Source organism: Schistocerca americana, chromosome 2, assembly GCF_021461395.2.
Source record: "Schistocerca americana isolate TAMUIC-IGC-003095 chromosome 2, iqSchAmer2.1, whole genome shotgun sequence".
NCBI lineage: Eukaryota > Metazoa > Arthropoda > Insecta > Orthoptera > Acrididae > Schistocerca > Schistocerca americana.
In genome coordinates this window covers 190,388,626-190,405,743 of record NC_060120.1, presented here as the reverse complement: position 1 = coordinate 190,405,743, position 17,118 = coordinate 190,388,626, and the positions used below count along the sequence as shown (strand labels likewise).

Genomic DNA, 17,118 nt, shown 5'->3' with positions numbered 1-17,118 from the left:
TGGATGTTCGGATTTTCAGCGGTCCAGTAGATGCAACTGTGGTGATTTACTGTACCATTGAGTTTGAACTGTGACTCATCAGACCACACAATCATCTCTGCAAACTCTTCATTGTTGCGCACCATGTTAGTAAACCACTTGCAGTACTCCATTCTATGATCTGGGTTGTCTTCGTTAATTGCGTGTAGCAATTGTGGGATGTAGCACTTCCACTTTGCTGTCTTCAAATTTTGCCGAACACTTGAGCGACTCACTCCAGTTTCATCGGCACACTGTTTCACAGACTTCTGTGGTGAGCGAGTGAATTGTTGTAACACACAACAGGAGTTAGCTGGACTTGTTACTGTTACAGGTCATCCAGATTGTTGTTTGTGTACATCTTTAACACAGCCTTTGGATTCAAATTTGTCTCAAACGCGACTAATTGTTAAACATGTTGGTGGCTCTGTTTGATACTCATTTCGCCATTGCCGTTGAACCTCATTAATGTTTTCGTACTTAAAATACCACTTCAAAACTGACTTCCTTTCATCGAATGTAAGCCTTGCGCAAGCCATGTTCACTCAAGTAACTAGGTGCAACTAAGAACAAAACACTGACTACCTGGCAACTGTCATCTGGTAAAACAAAACAACGCAATACAGTGCTTGTGTGGCGATTGCCGGAACTACTAACTATTACACTGCCAAAGATGAGACAACTCCATCAGTTAGTTTGCCATTTATGGACTTTTAAACAGTTGATACATTTTTTGGACCCCCTCTGTAGTATCAGTTAGAGCAAGCAGCCTTGCTTAACTACTGTTTTCAGTGCTATTGGATCGGAAAGCAGACCTCAATGTTGAACTTGGCACATGTAGTTGTCATACATGCACTTGAAAAAGCAATTATTTTCTTGGGAATTCCAAAAGTTAGAAGTGAGCTCCATATTTGTGTTCTAACTGTACTTTCAAAAGCCTTTTTAAAGTCTACAAACAGCATGTAAAGCCGTGGGTATTCATTTGAATGTTCAGATATTATCTTCAAGGTGTATATCTGGTCAATGCAAGAGTGACCTTCCTTGCACCCTGCTTGTTCTCTTCTTATTTTCTTGTCTACATAAGCTTTTACCCTGTTTAGAATTATTCATGAGAAGATCTTGCTTGGGATTGACATTAGGGTGATGCCTCTCCAATTATCACAAACTAATAGGTCTGCTTGCTTGGGGAGCTAGATGAGCATACCTCTGTTCCAATCACTCATTAGTTTTTTGTTCGTCCATATGGCTGTCAAGAGTGGATGTAAAATTTCTCCTGTTATAGAGGGATCTATAAAAAAATGGTTGTTAAGAAAACAGTGGAACTCTGAAATAAAAGTAAATTTTTTGAACAAAAAAGTCATTATAAAAACATGCGCCAAAAATTGGGATAAAAATATATCACAAATATCCTACAAATTACAGTAGAAAAAACATGCCACAGAAAGGTGTAATGTAACTGCATGTATATTTTGTGAGTTATAGCTCCTACCAACTTGAAAAATGTTGTTTTGGAAAAACAGGTGTTTAAATTTTAAACTTGTGATTTTTAATTTTGAAAATGAACAAACCTTCAACAATCAGCAGTACTGTACAGTTGGCTTCCATCATCCCCCACTCCCCTCCCCTTCCCCCTGTGTCGAAACAGCCTCATCTTGACAAAATTTATTGATTAACTGGCTTCCCCTTACAAATTTCAGCATTTTTTGCACAGTTGGAATTACTTTTCAAACCTTTTCTGGCCATATAAATATGTTTCTCTGTCATTTTCAAGCACTCACATATTACTACATCTAAGAAACAAGCAAGTGAAATGTCAAGTTAAGCAGATGTAAGACAAGCATGTAATTTCACACTGTGTACCATAAACAAATCATGTTACAAAAAGAAACCTTGTTGAAAATAGTATTTTAATTGATACTAATGCCCTCTGCGATACTATCTGAAACTAACAGGACCTCAATTCCATCAGTAACTATTATAGTATTACATCGGTTGCATTCAAGTGCTTGGATGCTCCAGACCCCTATGCAGTAAATTTTGGTTTTAACATATTTTAACATTTATGGCACACTTTATATGAATGAATTTTAAAAATAGACTCTCTAAGGAACATTTTAAGCCAATAAAAAAATTAGGCTAAAAAATTTCTGCCCTTGTCTACCACCTTAAAGGATCCAGAAACTCATCCAGCACCTGTCTGCCAAGCTCTCGCACTACAAATGTGTCGTCGACATAGTGTAATTCATTGGTTTTAAGTGGATAGTTTGAAGTGCCACCTCTACAGAGTGTTTGATTGTTGTGATTTCTTAATGAGTCTGCGCACATGCGTAACTACTATGAGGTGAGGAAGCTAAATCTGCCAGTTCATCATGATGTAACTTACGGAACATGATTTTTGAGTGAATGAACAAATGAATGCATGAATCAATATCGGTGCTTCCAACTCTACATGCTGGAAATGTCATTCAAATGTAACAGGCTCTAACCATTCAGATAATCTTAACTTGAGCTAGTTTCCTCTCCTACTTTCTACTCCTTGAACTTAGCTTTTTTCACCTTCTTGTCTCTTTACTTTCTCCTGTACCTCCCTGCTATTTCCTGCCTTTTTTTTGTTTAAGAAAAAAATCTTGTATATTTTTCCCATTTTCACCCCTCTCCCCTTCCTTACAGATTTTTTCTGTCTTTTTCTTCTATTTCCATATTTCTCCCTTATGTAACTGTCTAGATTCATATCATTAATGTTTGAAGGGTTGATGACAATAGCTCAGGAGCGTATTAATAAATTAAAATTCGAATCTGAGTTCTAAAGTTTTTCTTCTTCTTCTTCTTCTTCTTCTTCTTCTTTTTTAAACTTTCTTACGTGGGGCACGCTGCAGTCATGACACAAAGAATTCATGGCTTTAATCTCCAAAAACTTTCACATATCTCTCTCCTTAAGGCTCCAATACAAGAAGCAGAGCATGCACATGCACACAGAAACTGCAATATTATCAGCTTTCATTTTTCTTTTATAAATGAAACACACTCAGCTTACTATCTTATTCTTGCAAAGTTCTTAGAGGGAGAGAGAAAAAATTTCTGCAAAAAACCAGAAAACTTTGTGCCACATCCCTCTATACAATTTTTCTTTGTTAAAGCTATTGTTCATCAATCTTTATTATGATGATTTTTTAAATTTCTAATTTAAATTTTAACTAAAGCTAATTACTTAGCCTACATACATATCATTTCTCTTAATTTAAACTTTATTACGTTCTTGTATTTGAGTCATGTTTCTCAGAAGTTTTTGGTGTGAAGGATACAGCATAGGGGATTCAAACTGTACAGTGTCAACAAACACATCATTAAAACTGGAAATTTAAATTACAGAAAGACTGCTGCTGGAGATGAACTGTGACATCAGATACACAGACCAATTGAGCTGTGTTTAGCAGTTAGCAGATCAGTTAAAATATTGCTTGGAAGAGCAGTTTTTCATGTATGCTTAATTGCAATGTGATACTAATGTGGAAAGACAATGATCCCTCCTTCCATGAGAAATTGAAGATATCATCTGTTCAAGGAAAGTATGCATTTTGGAACTGTTTACACACATTATCTCAAACAAAGACTGGAAAATAAAAATTTCAAATGTTATCAATCTTCAAAACATTTTTCATTCTTTTAAATATTTGATTTCTGAATTTTAAAAAGGAATGTTTCCAATTTCTGTTGTTATTTAGATTCAGCCATTGTTGTTTGTTTGGAATACAGATGCTGCACAGAAAACACAACTTTTATACTGTACCACATGTGGACCAGGATATAGTTACTCAGAAAATTAAAACTGAAACCATGTGGAACTGACCATCCACTTATTTACTCAAAATGCAAAAATTGAAAATAAAAAGAAAGATGTGTCTCTTCTGTCACACATATTGTTGATATGGACTGTATGGTAAAAATCTTTCTGATATTGAATGGGCCATTATGATATAACATGGTTGTTTTTACCTACCAATCATCAAGGAAACTTCTCAACAGTTTTCACGTCTTTCATTTTGTTTGCATTAAATTAACTACAGAACCAGGTGCTCTCGATATAGTGCAGATACTGAGCAGTGAATAGATTTATGAACAAGAACTAGAATGTGGTAACTCAGCTTATGAACTTCCATTCTTCTTTATACCAAACAGGTACAAACATATACACAAGGCTACGCTGTCTTGACACTTTGGTCTGACTGTACACCAAACAACTTGTTCTGAACTTCAAGAAGATAATCTGAGGAGCTGAGTTTTTGTTCATTTTTGCTCCTCATAATCATAGCTCAAAATAAAACAGTGAAAAGATGATTAATATCTTCATTAGTATTAGTATTATGAAGATTATAAATTCAAGCAATATTCATAACTATCATTTAAAATTACTATTCCAAAGAAAATAAACTGATTGGGGGATCAAAGTTGTACTTCCTTATATAGTGAGTAATTACAGCATACATTTTGCTGTAGTGTGGAAGAACTTCATTCTCCAATAATATATAAGTACATATCATAGGACAGCAGCATACACACATTTTCTCAACAGTATTTGAATCTCCACTATATTTTTCTTGTAAGCAATAACTAAATTAACTGCTACTTGTAATAAGCTGTATTTTGTCTCTCATCCAGTATACCAACTTCAACAAATTTTCTTCATTGTCTGATTATATATTTACATCATTATAAAGCTATGATACAACTAACAAAAAATAACTCAGTTGGAGAATAAAAGGTTTAATGTAATAAGTAACCCATGGATAAAATATGAGACATTTATATAAAAATTCATGCTTAACATATTTATATACAGTACAACCTACAGGTCCTGTTACTGTTGAAAATAATATGAATAATGGAACAATAATATTATGTAATTGGATAGATAAAAAAAATGTACTCACCAAGTGTTGGCAGGAAAAACACATATAAAGGTACTGAAATTTGCAAGCTTTCAGAGCCAGAGGCCTTTTTCTTCTGGCAGAAGGGTTGAGAAGGAAAGATTGATTGTTGGGGACTGCACCAGACAAGATTTGAAAACCTGAGAGCATAAAGACAAAAGCTGGGGTAACATGCAAGATAGAGATTACAGACAAAACATTGAGCGAGAGTTATTAAGACAGGAAAGCTAAGCACACTGTAAGTGATAGAGGTAGAAGGAGGGGGGAGGAAGGATAGAAAGGAAAAAAAAAGAAACAGAAATCTGAAATGAAATGAATAAAGGAATAATTATAGAGAAGAAAGGTAGATACTGAGGAAATTAAAGAAAACAATTAAAGTAAATTAAGGCCAGTTGGGTGACAAGAACCAAGGATGTGTTGTAACTCCAGTTCCCACCTGTGGAGTTCTGAGAAAATTGTTTCCAGAGGAAGAATCTAGTTAGCATATGTGGTGAAACAAGCTCCAAAGTCATGACTGCCATGTTGTAGAAAATGCTCTGCAGCAGGGTATTGTGTGTTTCCAGTATGTGCCCTCTGCCTATGCGCATTCATCCTAACTGATAACTTTGTGGTAGTCAGCCAATGTAGAAGGCTGAACAGTGGTTACGCAACAGCTGGCACATGGCATGTGTAGTTTTGCAGGTGGCTCTCCCTTTGGTAGTATATGTTTAGCCAGTTAAAGTGCTTGTGTGTTTGCTATTCTGAATTCCATGTCACTTTCCTTTATGTTGATCACATACTCACTGAGGATTCAGCTACACATTTCTCTTCATATTAAGTCTACTAATAAACAACAGTACTTACATTGTTCAGATGCAGGCTGTTTACAGCAATGCACCACCATTCCCATCTCAGGTTGCACTGGACGTAATTACCCCACCAAGCTATCTCAAAAGCATATTTCACAAGCTATAACATCCAATTCTGGTACTGCTGATCCCTCCAAAATACAGCTTAGGAGTTCATCTCTTGTCACTCCATATTATCACGGTCTTGTATCAGCTACTTCGACAAGTCTATGACCTCCTAAAACTGTGCCCTGAAACGAGGTCCATTCCATCTGTCACTTTGCCCACCACACCTAAATAGCTTTTCATCAACCTCCCGATCTCTGCAATGTCCTTGTCAGATCCTATGCTCCTTCTGCACCCACTTGCCTACCCTGTGGCTCCTACCCCTGTGACAGTCTCACTGTAAGACTTGCCCTATGCTACCTACTACCATCTGCTACACAAGTCCTTACACTGGCAAAACATATACTACCAAAGGAAGAACCACCTGTGAAACAACACATGCTGTATGTCAGCTGTTGTGTACCCACTGTTCAGCCTTCTACATTGGTTGACTACCACAAAGCTATCAGTTAGGACAGATGGGCATAGGCAGAGGGCACATACTGGAAACATACAATATCCTGCTGCAGAGCATTTTCTACAACATGGCAGTCATGACTTCGGAGCTTGTTTCAACACATATGCCATCTAGATTCTTCCTCTGGAAGCAATTTTCTCAGAACTCCACAGGTGGGAACTGGAGTTACAACATGTCCTTGGTTCTTGTCACCCACCTGGCCTTAAATTGCATTAATTATTTTCTTTAATTATCTTGGCCCCAGCATTTCTTCTCCATAACTATTCCTTTCTTCACTCACTTTCAGTTTGCTGTATCTTTTTATTTTCTGTCCTGTCTTTTCCCCCCAACTCTACCATATAGAATGCTCTCAGCTTTCTGCTCTTATTAAATTTAGCACAATTCTTTGCCACCAATCTCTGTCTTGCATATTGCCCTATCTTCCACCTTCAAGCACTCAAGTTTTCAAATCTCATCCAGTGCAGTCTGTAACAATCAGTCTTCCCTTTTATTCCCATCTGGTAAGTCTGCCCTGACCTGGGGTTCTGGCCAACTTTTCTGGACTCTCCCCGTTTCCTAAATTTCACCAGTCCTTTTCCTTCCCCGCTCTTCCTTCCCCTTCCACCTTTCTGCCAGAAGAAAGAGCCACTGGCTCTGGAAGCTTGCTATGTGTTTTTTCCTGCCAGCACTTGATTTGCAGACTTTTTATCAATCCAATTACATCATCATATTTTTAAAAATTATTTTCATTGAAATAATAATGCTGATTTTTTGGAATATATATCCTTTCTTCTGTAAGTAATTAGAACAATAAGGTAGAAACATATACTAAAACAAGGGAATGAATGAAAAATTACTGTGAATTGCTAAGAAATCACTTGAGGTAAATTAATTGATGAACATTGTAACTTTGGTAAATCCACAAACTCAGTTTGTTTCAATAGGAGGGGAGACTTACAAAACTCCAGGAGAAGAATCTCTAACTTATCATCACTTCTTTCTTTCATGTTACTATTGACTGTGTCACAGTCCAACCTTTAAAGTGAGTAAAACAAATTCCAGCATATTTTTTCTTGGAAATACAAAAATGACAAAAATTCAACCTCACAGTGAAAATACAACTCTTTTAGCTAAATGGCAGACATAGCTGAGATACATAACTCAAAGAAGATGTAAATAGAGCTAGGACTGTTGCTAGGTTTGTGTTTTGAACCTAAATATGAAAGCAATTTAACACAAATGATAATAGCAGATGTTTGTTTTTGTAATGTAGTTTCATTACAGTGGTTGTGGTCCAGAAAGCGTATGGCTGTTACTGTTTGCTGCTACTATTCTGAGAAATTGTTGTGTTCAGTTATTCTAGACAGAAACAGACTACTCAGTTGTTTAAGCATAGTGTTAAATCACCATATACTTGCAGACAGAATCTATAAATTTATGTATAACCACATATGTCTTGTAAATCTAAGCATTTTAGTATGAGAATTTCACCTGAAATCATACATGTCCATATGCAACAGTTCATGTATACCAGAATGAGATTTTCACTCTGCAGCGGAGTGTGCGCTGATATGAAACTTCCTGGCAGATTAAAACTGTGTGCCCGACCGAGACTCGAACTCGGGACCTTTGCCTTTCGCGGGCAAGTGCTCTACCAACTGAGCTACCGAAGCACGACTCACGCCCGGTTTGGAAGGTAGGAGACGAGGTACTGGCAGAAGTAAAGCTGTGAGTACCGGGCGTGAGTCGTGCTTCGGTAGCTCAGTTGGTAGAGCACTTGCCCGCGAAAGGCAAAGGTCCCGAGTTCGAGTCTCGGTCGGGCACACAGTTTTAATCTGCCAGGAAGTTTCAGTTCATGTATAGTTCGGTTTGTGTTGTCAGCATGAAATTAAAGATTGAAACCGCTGTTATGTATTTTGGTAACCAGTACCTTGACTATTTTAATTTTGAAATGCTGCAATGAAATAGTTGATGTAAAATATCTTCCAGAGTGAGGTGGTATAGTGATTAAGGCATTATGATCACACGTAGGAGGTGCAGTGTTCAGATCCTCTTCTGGCCACCCTGAGTCATATTTTCTGTACTTTTCCCTAAACTGCTTCAAGCAGATAGCAGGATAATTGCTTAATTGGTTTGAAAAGGAAATGACCAAGAGCTTTCCCCATAATTGCCCATTTAGAGTTAAGTTCCATTTCTTATGACATTGTCATCATCTGAATTTTTAAATCTAATCTTACTGCTTTCCCCTGTAAGATTTAAATATTTCCAGTGGAAAGTCAATAAGTACACATTGCACATAAAATGATGGATCAGTCCAGCATCCAGTTAAGTAATACAAAAACAGCAAGCCAGATCAATTTGTATGTCAGACCTTGTATAATATTGTGTCTACTATAGACAAACTGTATATGCATATAATTCTATTTCTAAATGGCAGATATTTCAGGGATTTAAACAAGCTAAACAATACATGTTGTAAAACACCACTTCCATTTTCCATTTTTTGGCTTGCACAGTGTTTTTCGGACATGTCATGCAGGAAATCTGCATACCTCACACAAAACCAATAAGAGTGTGAATAGTGTTCTGTAACAATCAGTTGAATCATAATGAGTTGATACAGGAAATGGGATGATTTTCAAAGACGTGATAGTCTGAAGAAAGTCCATACACTGCTGAGTTTGCAAAATAGGCAGTACAGTACAAAAAGACACCATTAATGAACTCACACAGAAGTAGAGAACTGTCTCAATTACTTGCTGTGGTAAAATCATTATCTTCTGAAACTATATGACAGACTGTAGGCACTTTCTCTTCAGGTTTGTTGTACTACTGAGAGATGGGTATCCTGCTAATGGCTGCACTCTTTACCTATTGGGTAAGTGGCTTTGTATTTTGCCTATAATCCTCAGCAGTGTCTTTTATCCTGGTAGTTACTGGAAGTGTTTGCAAACATTTTAAATACCAGTTTCAGTTACTTACATCATCTAACTGAAAGAAACTGACCTATTTGCAAATGAAATAGGATTATAAATTGCTATTAACTGTTGTAAGAGACAAAAAGATTACCCAACACTCACCCATCCAGAATATGGTTGGAATGGGGCTTCTTCTGCATGAAATGAGATTTAATGATACTAACCACTGATAAATCAGAAATCACTAATGAAGTCTAGACAGATTAATTTAAACATATGTGATTAAAAGAAAACAATAGAGAACAGTATTTTATCACAAGATATATAGATTTTTGTTAATCACCACAAAGAATAATTTATAGACCACAGCAAAAAATGCTGTCTGGAATCAGAATTCTTATTTTAGTCTATTTCCCAAAAACAGTAATAGAAATCTGAAAATATTTAAGCCATTATCAGGAGAGAATAGAAAAGAAAGAATTCTTTCATGAAACTGATGGTGATAAACCCCAGTTTTGTTTAAAAAATCTGGTATGGGAACAACATTTCTTGAATGAAAAGACACTGAAACATTTATTTCAAAGAAAATAGAAGAATTTATGTGATAAAACAGTTAAGAAAATTTGCTGTCACGTCAGACAGTAATTAAAAATTAAGATTTAAGAGTTGATGTATGCAGTATCCAACCTCATTTTTGGACAGAAGTTTTATTAAATATATTCCCTGCCTCTCATTTGCTGAGCTGACACTAAAATACTGATGCTCTTTATTAAATTTTACTCACTGGTATGAAGAGCCCTTCTTTCCTTCAGTTCCATGTAGCTTGTAGAACAATGTTGTGTAGGATGACAGATCACTATCCACTAAATAGAGCTAGAGCTAGGCAGCAGACTGAAACATAGAAAGGATGAAAAACTGACTTTCAAATTCCTTCATCAGATCACTACCTTTATTTGGTGCTTTGGTCCATACTCACACAAAGATTTTAATTGAGTAAAGAAGTAAAATACATATGATTCCATTTTGGAGGAGATAAACAAAGAATAAAATCATCAATCATTGAGGCAGGAGAAAAAAAAAATTGATTCATCACTACCAGGAAAGATTAAGCCCATGGTTCTTCCTTCAACTACTTCTACATTTGTGCTATGTGAGGTTTATACTCCACAATGGTTTTGTCACAGAGCCTATGTGGTTTAGTTTCCTATTACTGCATTCTCCATCTCATTACTGAATAATTGAAAAATCAAAGAGACGTTGATCAGTGAGACTATGTGTAATATCTGCGAACCGGAGGTTTGGCTCTCATTATTTTTTTATTACCTTAACCATGAACAAACAATGGTAAATCCAAAATGAAATAACAGTATGGATTAGGATAGATTGCTACCCACATCTAGATTACCTTATACGTTTTATAAGAACAGTAGCACCTTTGAAATTAGACACTACTCTGTTTTTTACTTACATCACTCAGCTGTTGTGTGTGTAGGATTTGTGTAACAAACACAATGTTCATGATGTGTAATGACTGTCAGTGTTACCAATTCACATACACACTATTTATTTACACACATTATGTGGACAGATATAACTTAAACACTTGGCGTCTCAACAAACTGCCGAAGGTCCAGAGATACTGTTTTTTGCAGCAATATTCTTGGGGACAGAAGTCCATAGAGCTTGTGCCCCTACATGTGCATCTACTACTTCATGCTAAATGTTTATTTAACTTCACTGATTTTAGAGAACACTATCAGCTATCTATACAGTGGAAATTTTAAATAATTTTAATATTAGCATCGGTGTTAGTCAGAATTTTCATGCCAAAGACAACAATATTCAATAGCTTCCTTTGTGAAAGATTACAGAGTATCCTCCCATTCATATCTTCAGGTGAGTTTTGCCTTGGAGTTGGTTACCAGCAGGAAGAGGTACCAGGATAACATTTTACAAACCAAAGCGTGGAATGCTTGTGATGAGAAAACAGAAAGAATATTTGAGAAAATTGCAGAACTCATAAAATGAAGGGCAATGAAAATGTTCAATTGTATCAGTCAATTTACTAGAAGTGGAGGGAATGAAAATCAGATTTACTGAACTACATATCTTTTTGGGTGGGAGTGGGGAAGGAGGGGGGGGGGGAGGGGAAGGGGGGGGGGGGGGAGGAAGAGTTGGAGAAGTAAGAGGTAGCTTTTAAAATTCTGCAGTAGTTTCCAACGTGTTGTAACATATACACTGTTCAAAACTCACAAGAGAAACAAAATGTGCCATCAGAATTATATTGCAATTAAAACACATTAATTATATTGGTTTATTGTATGAACAAATCTTTTGAATATTCCATTGAAGTTACATACAGCCAAACATTAGAGAAGCAGGTGTGTTGTAATAGATGTGTTGCATATTGTTTATACACTGTGCATACTAAATATTGAAAATTATTATGTATTTTAACATTTTGTGTCTTTTTTTAAATTAAAACTGCACCTTCTAATGTTGGTGTTGATCTGAAACTCAGCACAGGTGTTTGAAACTAGTTACAGATAAAAAACAATTATATGCAACTGTGATGGAACTTGTAATAAACTGTAAGTACTTAGAAAAGATGTGAGGTCACAGGAAAATATCAGCAGGATACAGAATGGTCAGAAAAATCTTTGGAATGAATTGTTGAGCTGAACTGGATAACCAGATATATACATAGACTTAGCTTGTAGACTACTAGTGGTGAAAAGCAGAATAGAATTAAAAACAATAAAAAAGGGAGAATGCAATGGAAATTTAAAATTTAGGGTGGAATGGGAGCTAACATTCAAAAGATTAAAGAAATAGGACTGTATGATGAAGTGGAATATTGAACATTCAGGGTAGAATTGGGCAATGTAGAAGCTCTCCTGGACAATGGCTCATGAGCAGTTCAGTAAAAAAAGGTGTAGATACAATACAGAAGGAAATAATTTAGGTAGGAAAGGCACCTAAAGTTCAATGAAAGTGTGAACCAGAAAGCAGCGCAATCTCAGGAAAGAAATCAGTTTACTGATGAAAGAAGAAAATATACAAACAAAAAGAATGAGAAATGAGACAGGTAGTCAGCTGTACATGTTATTTAGAAATGAACTCTGATAGATGAGAGAGGCATGAAGAAATGGGAAAGAGACCATTGACAGAAAGTCTTCTGTAACCTACAAAAATATGCCAAGGATGGTTCTGGCAGAATATAAATAATTTAAAAGTAATGGAGATCACTCACTGAATATTTGAACAGTAGAGGCACACAAGAAAAGAATTGAACTTTGCTAGCTCACACACACAAACGTGCATCTACCTTGTGCTGGTTGAACCCACAGTGCTGGGCCTGCACTTCAGCAGGTAGAGTGGCGTGAAGATTAGTATCAGGTGGGTTGGGCAAAGGAAGAAAGAGGCTGGAAGTGGCAGGAGGAGATGGGGAGGGGTAGCTGATCGCTTGCAGGGAGGCACCAGGTGTGCAGGATAGGAAAGTGGGAAGGAGATGATGTACCTGCACGAGATGGGAATGAAACATACTGACACCAGAACTGCTGGGTTTGTGTGGTGCACGATGACAGTGATGTGGAAGCATGGATTGGGAGGGGGTGCTGGGCAGAGGTAGTAGAGACTGTAGGGCAGAGGGTGTGGATGCCATAGCTAGTAGAGATTGAGATCAAGGGGATTATGGGAGCAAAGGAAATGTTGCAAGGATAACTCCCATCTGTGTAACTCAGAAAGCTGGTACTAGGAGGACAGATCCAGATGCACGGGTTGTGAAGCAGCCACTGAACTTGACCTTGTTGTGCTCAGCAGCGTGCTCTATTTGGTAGCACCTCCCTCCGAACCATTAGCTATCCCTTTCCACTCCTCTACCTGCTTCTTGCCTCTTTCTTCCTCTACCCAGCCCACTTGACACAATCTCTCATTCTAGTCTATTTGCCAAACTACAGTCCTTCAGCCAGCACAGTGTAGCTGCATAGGTGTGTGTGTGTGTGTGTGTGTGTGTGTGTGTGTGTGTGTGTGTGTGTGTGTGTGTGAAATCTATCAAAGTTTTCATTCTTTTTTGTGTACCTGTTGATGACTCAACATCTCTGCTATTCGGTGAGTGGTCCCCTTTACTCCTAAATTACTCATGTGACCTACAGGAAGATATAACACAATTTTGAAGAAGTAAATTGTCCAGAATTATGAAAAGGAAAGTTACTACTCACCATATAGTGGAGATGCTGAGTTGCAGATAGGCATAACGAAAACACTTACAAATAAAGGTTTCAGCCTATAAGGCCTTCATAAAAACATAGACACACACACACACACACACACTCACGCAAACGCATCTCACACACATGACTGCAGTCTAAGGCAACTGTAGCCACACTTGTGTGGCTACAGTTGCCTTAGACTGCAGTCATATTTGCGTGAGTTGCATTTGTGTGTGTGTGTGTAGGCCGTACAGGCTGAAAGCTTTATTTGTAACAGTTTTTTTTTGTTATGCCTATCTGTGACTCAGCATCTCCACTATATGGTGAGTAGCATCTTTCCTTTTCATAGTACTGTATACCTTAAACCTATTTTGGAAAGTAACAACATTGTGAAAGTAGCTCATATTCTCTAGCAAGCCTTAATAAATCACTGTTACATAAAAACATGGATGAATTTTAACTTTTCTTTTTCATCAGTACACATAAATCAAAGGCCACACATGTTGTACATTCAGTGCCCAACCATATGCCACCACAAATTCCAGTGAACTTCAATGTCAATAGATGTTAAACCCTAAACCTTGTTCCTTCAGTTTGGCTTGTTATACAGGAAATGGAACTTGCCCTTGTTGCATGTCCCCATTACTTTCCATTTCCAGATATCCAAGAGAAATGTGAAATTCTCTAACTGTTGTAGTGCACTGTCTTTTCTCCCATTACAAATGGTACTTCATGATGATTTAATAACAGTTATCTTAATATTCAGGTACAGCTTGACATGTTTCACATATAGTTGTTGGCATTATAATAGTTAGCAGGCTGCAAATAATTTCTTTGTTCTAGGAGTGCTTCGCAGTTGGGTTGTCTGAAGCTTGTTTGGTGGAGGCTGCCCAAGGTACTATTCGCTTCTGTTTTGTCTGCTAACTTAACACAAGGTACTGCAGCTATACCAGCATGTTTTATCCTCCAAGAGCATAGTAGTAACCCACAAATAGACTTCTCACACTTTGATGATAGAGGTAATAGTTTTTATTAATAAAATATCAAATTTCCACAGTGCATCCGGCAGTACTATCTAATCATACAGTGCAGACTGTCGCTGGCAGTATTTGCTTTTTCAGTGATATTTGTTTTATGGGCATTATGCCTTTGTCCAAGGCATATTTCTCTGCCTACTCTTCCAATACTGGGGTTATTATCGGAGGCTATAACAGCTCAAAAAGCAGTTACAATCTCAAGCAAACCCAGCAAACCGAACTTGCTGAGCTTGTTCGATATCGTAACTGCTTTCTGAGTTGTTAAAGTTTCTGATGACGGGTCCAGCATAGGAGGACGAAACATTAGGCAGAGAAATATGCCTTGGACCATGACCTAATACCCATAAAACAAATATCAACAGGAAGTATTACTGGTGTCTAATGGCTTTTTTCCAAATGATGCAAATGAACAAATGAATCTTAAGAACATATTTAATATATAAAACAAGGGAAAGGCAACCATTCACCTATTGCAAATTGATGTGTGAAGCACAGAAAACAATATTCATCTCAGCTTTTGAGTACTAGCTCTTTTTCCACCAGAAGTACACACATTCACACACAGACATTCAAACATATGCTCTCGTGGCCATAGAAAGACTAATTATTGATACTTGATAATTGCGGGCAGTTGCCTGAGCTGATAGAGGTGGGGAGGGGTTCAGTTGGACACAAGGAGGGGGTAGCAGGACAGGGGCAGGTCTTTGGACAGATGATTCCACAGCTGCACAACAATATGAAAAGAGTACAGAGATTAGAAAAAATGAAATACAGGAAGAGGGAGATGGGAAGGAAGGGAGGGGAAAAGTGGAGGGGAAAGAGACAGAAAGCTGAAGATGAAAATGAAGAAACAGAGGGCCAAGAGAAGAGAGAGGAGTTGAAAGGGGTGGGAGAGAAGAGAGAGAATTCCCACATGGGGGGTTGGAAGTGTGGTGGGAGAAGGCAGAGTGCAATCTGGATGGAGAAGGAGTTGGGAAGACAGAAAGAAGAAGGGAAAAGTTAAAGGCAGGCAGTGAGAACAGGCTAGTGGAGGTTGAGGCCAGGGGGATTGTGAGGGCACAAAACTTTCTTCCTTCTGTGCACACCACTTCTTCTCCATTCAGATTTTGCACTGCTTTCTTCCATTACTCTTCCTCTTCTGCTTCCACCCTGTGGACTTTCTCCTTCCCTCCTCCACCCCCCCCCCCCTCTCTCTCTCTCCACTTTTCAACACTTCTCCCTTTTCTCACCCCTTCCTTTCTCCCTTTTCATCTTCACTTTTCACACTTTTTCCCCATCTCCTTTTTGCCCTCCCTTCCCCCCTCTCCCTCTTCCTAAATCTCTTTTTGCTCTGTACTCTTTTCATCTTTTTGTGTGGCCACAGAGTCAGACTTACCACTTTCTCACTACTCCCTCCTTGAATTCTTCCTTACCCCTTCCTACCTCCACCAGCTCAGGCAACTGCTTTCAGTAATCAAGTATCAATAATCAGTCTTCTCATGACCACAGGAATGTACATTTGGGGACCTGTGTAGTTGTGTGCGCGCATGTGTGTACTTCTGTTAGAAAAAGACGTAGTGCTCAAAAGCTAGTGTGAATGCTGTTTTCTGTTAAGTGTTTCTGTGCTCCACGCATTGATCTGCTGTAGGTGAGTGGTTGCCTTTCTCTTATTTTATGCATTAATCTGTCCTTGAATTTCCCTGATTGTTGTGAGAATGTATTTAATAAACAACAATCTTACTGGTATGTCTATGCAAATATTAACAAAAACTGCCTGGTAAATTAAGATGCCTGTTAAAAAATGCAATACAGCTATGAAAATTAATTTCTCAGAAATAATGACATATTTATTATTAAATTATAATACACATTAAGATACAGTATCAATACATGAAATTTTCAAGGTAGTGTTACATTTTATTACATTGCATTGGTCGTATTCTATCGATTCTGCAGAGAGAGGTCTCAGGCATGTAGAAAGAAGTCAATGATGAACATTTTATGAGGTACAATTAGTACAATGTAATACACTGAAATAGCTTAACATTATGAAAGGCTGTTGTATTACATGATATTTATAATATAACTTAAGACAGTACTTTTAAAAGTTTATGCGGAGATACTCTCCAATGGAATAGAAGGAGCTGCATAACAAAAGGTTCTTAAACTTAGTCATAAACTCCATGTCATTACCTACATGGCACTTAATATGCTCTGGAAGACTGTAATACTTCATTCATTTGTTCATTACGTTCCATCAGCCCCACTAAGAAGGAAAAACCTTCAGGATATACATTAACAGAAGAGAGGCAAATCACAGAAACTTAATCTGCATAGTGATTATTAACAATAAACTAAAACTATACTGATAATACTATTTGTGCTTCTGCTAGCTACATTTATTTGAGCATACTAGAAAGAAAACTTCTGCTTTTGTTGCCTCTTCAGTTACACCAAATGGCTGATGTTTATTTCATATAGGGAGCTTAATATTTATTTGATTACATTGGAATTTTTTAAAGAAAGTAGTTACTTACTATGCATCTTTTAACAAAAAGTCCTATTTACAGTAGGCCTAGTTTAGTGCAATTGTACACTGAACACAGCTTTGTAGCTACTAATGTATGTTTTAAGTTGTCTT

General features: G+C 37.3%; 1 protein-coding gene across 1 annotated transcript in view; it reads left to right on the top strand.

Moving 5' to 3' along the window:
• The window catches only part of LOC124593865 (TGF-beta-activated kinase 1 and MAP3K7-binding protein 3), a 488,317-nt gene that overhangs the window by 446,044 nt on the left and 25,155 nt on the right, over positions 1-17,118 (top strand). Inside the window, exons 11-12 of the mRNA XM_047132213.1 lie at positions 3,388-3,584; positions 14,305-14,356. Coding sequence (XP_046988169.1) covers positions 3,388-3,449 — 62 coding nt within the window. The 3' untranslated portion in view covers positions 3,450-3,584; positions 14,305-14,356. The remainder of the gene's footprint in view (positions 1-3,387; positions 3,585-14,304; positions 14,357-17,118) is intronic.